This window comes from Anguilla rostrata, chromosome 1 (genome assembly GCF_018555375.3).
Source record: "Anguilla rostrata isolate EN2019 chromosome 1, ASM1855537v3, whole genome shotgun sequence".
Lineage (NCBI taxonomy): Eukaryota > Metazoa > Chordata > Actinopteri > Anguilliformes > Anguillidae > Anguilla > Anguilla rostrata.
The window spans coordinates 26,744,487-26,753,285 of NC_057933.1; the positions used below are offsets into that span (position 1 = coordinate 26,744,487).

Below are 8,799 nucleotides of genomic sequence, written 5' to 3' on the forward strand. Positions count from 1 at the left end.
TGAAAGTCCTGGGGTTAGAAAGTAAACGTGTTTCTTCCACCCATGAACTCTGAAGAACAGCTGAAGAATTTTGCTCATTAGAAAATCCAGGTGATTGGAACAAAACACTGAGGAGGACTTTCTGGACCAGGATTTCCCACCACTGGTGTCCATCTTGCGCAATCTCTGAAAAACGCCTGCCGACAGACACGACTTCCTCTCCTTTATCTCCGAACCTGCTGAGCGACTGTCGCGGGGAGATAAGGAGGGAGGGGAGAGAGGGTGTGAGGGAGAGGAGAAAAAGAGAAGGGACGAGGCTCACGGTGGCGGTGGCAAGCATGTTCTCTGGGTCCACCAGCGTCCGCAGCAGGCCCATCAGCTGCACGGCCCCGCCCAGCTCCGGGTCGGTGTCGCAGATCATGTGCTCGATGATCAGGTTGATGAGGAGGATGTCCTGGGAAAATGAGGGGGCGGAGCCACGTTACAGCGCATCTGTGTGACCCGGCAAAGTCAACACACTCACCGTTTATTTCAATACAGTGCTTCCCCTCTCACCTCATCCAGAGTGAATATACAAGCTAATGAAAGACGATGCATTAAGTACATAATCACACAATGGAACGGAACGTCACAATAAGAGGGACTGTAGGGCTGGTACCACACTGGTGTGCCAGACACACTAAAACTGCCATGCACACCTGGCATCAAGCCTGGAGGGCTGCACTGTCCACTGTGTTTTAGCATTGACCAAAAGTGCTTCACTTGAGCCACTGATTGGCTACAGTCTTGTTATCAAGGGCTAAACTGGGGGCCGACTGAAAGGAAACCGCTAACCGGGACAGATATGCAGCGGTTTATGTTTTGAGAATAAAAGCGTATGATTTCTGCATTCTATAAACCGTTCCGGAAGTGAGTGTCTGCTAAACAAATGCATGTAAATATGAATTTAAATGTAAATTAAATACCAACCCGGCCCCAATGGGGATGCTTCTTACTCAATACGCAAGAGGTTTATGCTAAGTTAGGCGTAAAGACATTCAAAGTCTGAACCTGTTCTCCTGTTCCATTGCCCCTAGCCTCCAATAATTTCCCCAATACTCAAGTTTCACGTAGTGCGATTCAGTTTTTACTCTAGTTCAGTTTTTTAAGCTAGTTCATGTGGACTTCGGCACACCTTCTCAGACTACTTGTATATGCTCGCTGAACACTGTGATAGCCAGATGGACCTTCTGCATGCGACAGAGACAAATGGAGTTGTTCCAACTGATTTCTGGCAGCGCCTTAACAGGTTACTTCTTGATACAGGCACACAGCTCACTGAAGGAAAACTGATGGAATCCGAATATGCTTGTGCCACATGAGTCCCGGTATACTATGAATGGTTTGAAATAATGTATTATGTGGGAAGACATCCACAGTGCAGCAGTGCTTGATGTGAAGAAGCTTAAAAACTAAACTGGACTACCCGTTTAGTTCAGCTATACATTTCTTTGTGGTCATTTCCTCACATTTCCACACACAGAATTTAAATTTTTGCACGTTTCGGTCAGTGAAACATGAAAGGACAAGGTACAACACCAAACACAAAGCCAAAAGGGTCCGGACGGCGATGGGCAGACCACTCACATCGTCGTTCTGCTGGGACTCCTGCATCACAAACTCCCGCACCATGGAGGGGTTGTACTCCACCAGATAGGAGAAGATGTCGGTAGCAGCACTGCGCACCTGGACATCATCCATTCCCTGCCAAGGACCAATGAGGAGAAACTTGTGATGTCACAGACACAGCAAGGATAATCCGTCTAGTAAGATTTACCCCTCATGATGTCATAAAGCAGGAGAGCCAGGCCCAAACAAGCAAAACTCACTCCTTTTTATGTCACAGACAGAATAATATAGCCAAATAAATCTCACTCAATGTTGCATAGCCAGGACCAATCAAGCAAGACTCACGACTTGTGATATCACAGACAGAGCAGCACAAGGAAGTTAAAATCTGAACAAAGACATAAGGTGTGTCCCAGACTGCAAACTTCCATGCTCCAACAACACAAAGCGAGTATGCAGCCATCTTGGAGTGTGACTTTCAAGTATGCATTGATGCATGCTTTGACAGGGAAAGAAGTAACTGAACCATCTATTCAGTTTTTGAATAGTTACGGCAAACTTTGAGGATAAAAACTCACCACTGCATCCCAGTACTGAACAAAATCTTCCATTTATGCTTTCTGTGTTCCAAGAAACTGGAGTGGACATTCAAGAGAACAGTAGTACAGAGCATGGAAGTATGCAGGGACACACCTGTTGACACCGGACATTCTATACTCTTTGGATATGACACCTAATCACTGAAAACATCTTGGAAAATGCCGTGGAGCTGGGGACCAATATATCATCTCTCTGGCTTACCAAAATTACTTCAAGTGCTGGAAGTTGACAATGTTTTGAAGAAGGCATCTCTGTTCTGAGGTTGTAATGTTTGAGAAAAAGCACAAAATTCCTTCAGGAAGTTTACCTACATCAAGGAAAAATGTTGCATTAGACAGGAATACACAAGACAGGAATACACATATAGATAATGGTTATTTCAGTTTCCTTAGTCAAGGTTCAATTTCAACTGCAGCAATACTGAAGAGTTTCATTACAGGTGATGCTGTACAAGCAAATGGACCCAAGCCAAGCATGAAAATACATCCATTTTGTGAAAAAGGAATTTGTCAACCTTCGCTAATGACAGTAAAATAACCCCTTCTAAACCTCAGTCTTCGCCTTTCACTGAATAATAATAACAATCACCAACCAAAGAAGAATATTAAGATGGCGGTCACTTTTTTCTTTACCAGTTCGTGTCTTTTGTGGTCGTCTGTCGCTTCCTCGGTTAGCTGTGCGAAGAGGTCCGTCAGGAACTTCTCATCGTCCTGAAGGAGTAAAAGGAGAAACGAGGGTGTTCAGGGCAGAGTGGTCACATGCATGATCTATTCCTGGGGAGCTGATAACGGCGCCGTAGTGCGGAAAAGCAAAACAGCCCGTTCTCCTACTGCACGTTTATGCTTTTTTTCTGGAAAACCTACAGCCCCTTCCACACTTCGGTATGAAAAATACCATTGAGTTGCGTGGTATGTGTGTGGCTAGCCAATTGGAGGATGAGGGAGGACACTTGAACGGCATTCAAAAGCAAAAACCACACCAAGAACATACACCGGGGCTACACTTTTTGGAGGTGGGGAGATGGACCTTCCCATTTCGGCACGGAAAATGGGGGTATGGGAAAAGACTGCACGCAAACTAGGGAATGGGCTATAAAACTGCTTCCGGATTAATCAACAGCAGGCCATGCCACCGTGTGGCTGTAGACACCACTTACCTCAGTCTAGTCTAGTGCCTTTTTAGCATGGTGGTCCCTGAATGAACAACAGCTGCATGACAGTAAAACATGGTACAGTCCGTACAGTACTGCTCAACCACAACAACCACCAGTGGATTTGAACCCTATGACCAACTGACATCCAAGGTGCCAGGGAGGAGCTTTGAATGATCTGAGGATCTTAGGTGAAGGTTCCTTTCTTGCGCATGCTAGCAGACCTCGGGGATCTGGAAACCTCAGCTCAAACACAGAAACGCAAGTTCAGAAGGAGCTTGGTTTACTTATGCGCGAGACACTTGGGATGAGTTCATGAAGACCAAAAATTACACAGACAACCTTTAATACAAAAGTACTCCATTCAGCACCACCAAATGGAGGATACAGTTTTAATATGACAGATGAACATTAAAAAGAAATCCCAAAAGTTCCCATGAATTTATCCCTCCACCACAGTTACATCTAACGCACTGGCTAATCGCTTACCTATCCTGTCGAGTGCGATGCCCAGTTCTGCACACACAACCACTCGAGCATAGGGCTTCAATAGTCGATTTGAAATTTGTTTTTATGGTGGGGTTGGAAGTGACATTCTGGACCTGAGAGCAGATTTCTGCCACACAGTCTTTGACAAACCCTTTAGGCATACCAATATTTCCAAGACTTTTGTAATTTCTCCAAATACGATGAAAACGTACAGTTCCTCGTATCTGGCCATCAAGTTCTATGAAAGAGTCATCCGCAGAAAGAGAAGTAAAGAGAATCAAGGCCAGACGTATGTTACAGAGCGTTACATCTTTCACAAAGCAGCAAACAAACACACGTAACCTGTAGGCTTCAGCTACCAGGTCAACACATTACGAGGTCATTAATGTTCATTTAAGCAGATGAACTGGCACAATGCAATTGCACTAAATTAACAGGTCTACAAAATGTTTTTTTGAAAATGCTTACCCAACTGACAATTCAATGACTCATTCTTTGACATTACCGTAACAATTGCCTGGATTTAAATACATTTATTGGTTATAAAGAAGTTCAATGCATTAAGAGTTAATACATGACTTGGGTGTTTTAATGTTTCAAAAATTGTACCAGAAACTGCTGTAATGCCACTGTTGACCTAGTGGGCACATAAAAGTGCATTTCCCCCAATTTTACAGCATAACCAATATTCACTAAATGTCATTTGTAATATTTAAATGTTAAATACATACTGAGTGGAAAAGCCTATTTGAATGTAAAAGGGTTTTGATGATATCAGGTGAGGCAGGGGGCAACTCAACGCAATTACACTTCTCAGTGCATTTGTCAAAATGGCAGACACTTTTTTGTGATTTTTAAGTAAAGTTTAGTCAGATTCAGCCATTTGGTCAGTTTGAAAAACTTCCACTGACCTTACGTGCTTACTTTAGCTAGCACCATCTGCAGTTACATTACAAGGAGTACAGCTGCAATTTCTGAGTTGTTTCATCACGGTCAATGTTCCTTACTGTGCGCTCCAACTATGTTTGAGTCACACCTTTACACCACGGGGCAAAAATGAAGGAAAAAAAAAAAACAACAGACAATGCATTCAGAGAATTTACACAGAAATCCATGAACAAACTGTTTTTTCCCTAAACTACAACCACTGGCATCACCATGTATAATTTTCTCAAAAGTAAAAAAGTCATTCTGGCACAAGCTTCTGAATTACATGGCAATATTGACTGCTTAAATACTGTGATGAATTCAGTCCTGCAATAGGGCGTCTGTGTAACCATGACAGTCAAACAAACGCATGATCTTAAAAGTCATTAATGTTACCACCCAAGAGACATTTTAAAATAAAAGTGCCAAAACTTCCAATTAATTAAGGGAGGTATTCTTTTCTGTAATTTTTTTGACCACACCATAAAACAAGGTCTTAATGGAGCTCACAAAGGCTATAGTAAAATAAACGTTAAAAGATAAAATTGACCTACAAAATGACACCAGAGTACTTATTTTCAGACTGCAATGACTTCTTGTCTGCCCACCTGAAAACAAACCTTTTAATTTCACAGGAAGGCAAAACATACAAATTCATAAGTAAATTGAAAAAGGTTCAGATTTACACACAATACAAACAACTTCAACTTCAACAATACAACTTCGGAACACTGAGCAACGGGAGAGAGCCACTTACCTGCAGCATTCCTACAATTTCCACTTTATTAAAAAAGATAAAGGAGTGGAGGGTGGACAGCATGTTCTCCTCAAAGACGGAGGGGGTGGGGAGGACCATGTCCTGAATGTACTGCACCCGGTACGTCTGGTGGATTTTCTGCTTGAGTTCCGGGTCCGATATTGGGATGACCTCTTTGAACTTGGCCGTCTTAGTCAGGAACTCTCGGTGCCTCCTGGGGTGAGGGAGGGCGGGGTCAAACTCCAGGCAGCCAATCACGTCCATGATGCACTCCTCGGAGAACATGACCTCGAAGAGCGCCGTCCGGTTGAGGAGGAAGATGCCCTTGATGATCTCGTAGAGGTGGTGGAGGCCCTCGCGGTTCTCCAGGTCCTCGCACAGGTGGAAGAGCTCCAGGAGCTTCTTGATGTAGCCCTCGTTCTCCACGGCCAGCGCCAGCTTCTCGCGCCGGAGGGGCGAGGGCAGTGAGGAGGCCACCAGCTCTGCCACCTCCTCCAGCCGGCTCAGCTCGCACGGCGGCAGCTCCAGGCCCGGGGAGGACAGGTCGTCGAAGCGCTCCTCCTCCGACTCGTCCACCAGCTCCTGGGTGATGTCCACTGACGGGTCTTTGCCCTGGACCTGCACGTATGTGCACACAAAACATGCACGCGCGCATACACACACACACAAACACAAACGCACATGCACCCACATAAACACGCACGCACAGGCAAACAAGCACATGCACAACACGGACAGAAAGACAGACACAGTGAATGTTTAATTTGGGGGGAAACATGTCTGGCTAATGGTCCTAAACTCCAATAGAAGCAGTGGGTCCAAAAATCATAAGATGTTGGAGCATAAGGGGATTTACAGAGAATTTCTTCAAATGCATTTTACCAGCCGGTTAGAATTTACTTAATATTTCATGGTGGTATCTCAGAAATCACAAAAAAAATCACAAAAATGTTCTCCATGGGATGAGATGTTAACACCTCTCATTGTTATTACAGGACAAGTGTGTGTGAGTGGGAGAGGGAGCTATCTATGGCAAATGGCACCTTCAATGTGCAATTTTCATCTTCAATGTGTGAACAGAAACAAAAAAGAATTAGGTTCCTTAACTTTTTTCTTTTCTTTTTTATTTGCAGTGTGCAAACGGGACCATTTAATCGTTTACTGATCTGTAAAATGAACATGTCTACACTCTAAACAACAGACCCAGTACAGATGCTTAAAAACAAAATAATTAATTAGAAAAACCATCTCACCTGGCATATTTTCTCCCATATTTCATCACATCCAGCCTTTTCTTGGAAGCTGAGAGCCAGATCATAGTTCTCTGCCTCCGACCACACTATCAGGGTGTCCTAAGGAGAAGTATTATAATTATTAATATTAATAATAATAATAATAATATTAATAATAATAATAATAGGCTGTCCATCACTGGCAATTTACCACCCTACCCTGCTTCTGCACCTCACTTAAAGTTTACTCTGCAAAAGAAATTAACAACAATTTTTAAATAAAAAAAGCCTAATTGGAACTTTAAAAGTGACTTAGGTCGGCCTGGATAGATGGAAAAACTTGCATTTGTTTCCTTTGCTGGGAAATTCATGCACGTGTATTGTATGTAGGTTTTTTGCCCGACGGTAAGGGTACCTGTCAGTCTGAACACTACTGACCTGTTGTTTCTGGTAAGCTGTATTTGGGTTTATTTTAGACTCCAGTAGAAGTGACCCTGTAATGAAAAAGCGCAATAAAAATAAGATAAAGATAAAACCATTGCTACTAAGATACGTCAAAATTCCTATTGGTCGTTTTTCCTATGAAGACGTTATGAACAGATATATATAGTTACATTATCGGCAGTTTTAGTAACACAGCAAACAGAACACACCTGGGCCTGCGATATGAACAGTACAATCTCTTGTGACAAGGACGAAAAGTACTTACCCGATTAATGTTAACAGCCAAAGGGATTCTTAATCTTACGCTATCAGCAACCCTACTCATAGACACACATTCATTTTGTGTGCATTATCGCACACTACTCATATTGGCTCCAACGAAAACAGACCTTTAGGACTAGACACCAAAGTTGAATCGTTTATTTTTAAACGACTTACTCATAGAACTTGCTGGAGGCTAAATCAAAACACAACCTTCGTTAACATGCGACGAATGCCAAGTTAAACGGACTAAATTGTTCAAAACATTATTTAGAGCAGTACTAGCCTGCTCCTTTTTGCTGGTGGCTGCTTTTGTTTCGTTTTCGGCGTAATACTGAAATAACAAGGAAACTAGGCTGTACAGCAACTAACAAAAAAGACAACATGGACTTACCATCGCTTTCAGCCCGCACCAGCAGGGACATGCCTTTCAGCCTTTCGACATAGCCGGATGACACATGCCCGGTGCCGCGGTCGTCCCACTGTCTGTCCTCGTTCAGGGTGTAAACCTTCACTCTTCGGCGAGTGTCGGTCATGCTGCAAATCCTCACCGCTGTTTACACCCGAAATATTTTCAGGCGACACCTTCAATCTGAAAGTTAGGTAACGTGAACCTCAGCGTGCTACTTGTACAATACAAAGTGACTCAGTTCGGTCTGCCTCAATCAAAGACAAGAGTTCTTGTTCTCCCGCTGGGTTATGAGAGGAATTGCTAGCTAGCCTGGGTAGCTAGCTTTGGTATTTCAGACTGTTTTCTTCATTATACATTAGGTTGTTCTTTCTTCTTTAAACACGATCCCTTAACAATACAAAAAGGAGTTGAGCCCAAACAATCACAGGCTCCGGCTAACTAGCTAGCTGGTTTGAGTTGTCAGTCCAAGCTGAAAGAAGGTGAGATCTTCAGAGCACGACGGGAGAATTTTCGGGTACCCTCAGCGTTTCTCATCGTATTCCTTTCTAAATGTTCGAACGTGGCTGTGGGAAAATTAGACGACATTATCAGTCTTTTAGGTGTTTATCCGACACCATGCACATCAACAGGAACGCTATGGCGTTTGTATACAGCCCAACTGTTTATCCCCTTATTATTTAGTTACACCTTTGCCGAGTGTGCCGCCATGTTGACGATTTCTAGGGCTGCTGAGGGACAAACGTCTAGTCTTTTCCCTCTCAGCGTGTCAATATTTTATAAATCGAATCGCTTCGATAATCTGAATCCTTTCCTGAGAAGTCTCAAAAAGAGCTACCCTTGCTTGTTTATTCCTACCGTTTCGTTTTTATCATAACAGCTTCTATAGTCTGTAGTCCGCCATCTTGGGTTCCTCATACCGTTTGTACGGGGTCTCCAGTCC

At 43.4% G+C, this 8,799-nt stretch overlaps 1 protein-coding gene across 1 annotated transcript in view; it reads right to left on the reverse strand.

The window, feature by feature from the left end:
- The window catches only part of LOC135253310 (serine/threonine-protein phosphatase 4 regulatory subunit 3-like), an 18,393-nt gene extending 9,594 nt beyond the window's left edge, over positions 1-8,799 (reverse strand). Inside the window, 5 exon segments of the mRNA XM_064332441.1 lie at positions 2,820-2,897; positions 5,511-6,128; positions 6,764-6,862; positions 7,181-7,236; positions 7,842-8,799. Of these exon segments, the coding sequence (XP_064188511.1) occupies positions 2,820-2,897; positions 5,511-6,128; positions 6,764-6,862; positions 7,181-7,236; positions 7,842-7,983 (993 nt within the window). The 5' untranslated portion in view covers positions 7,984-8,799.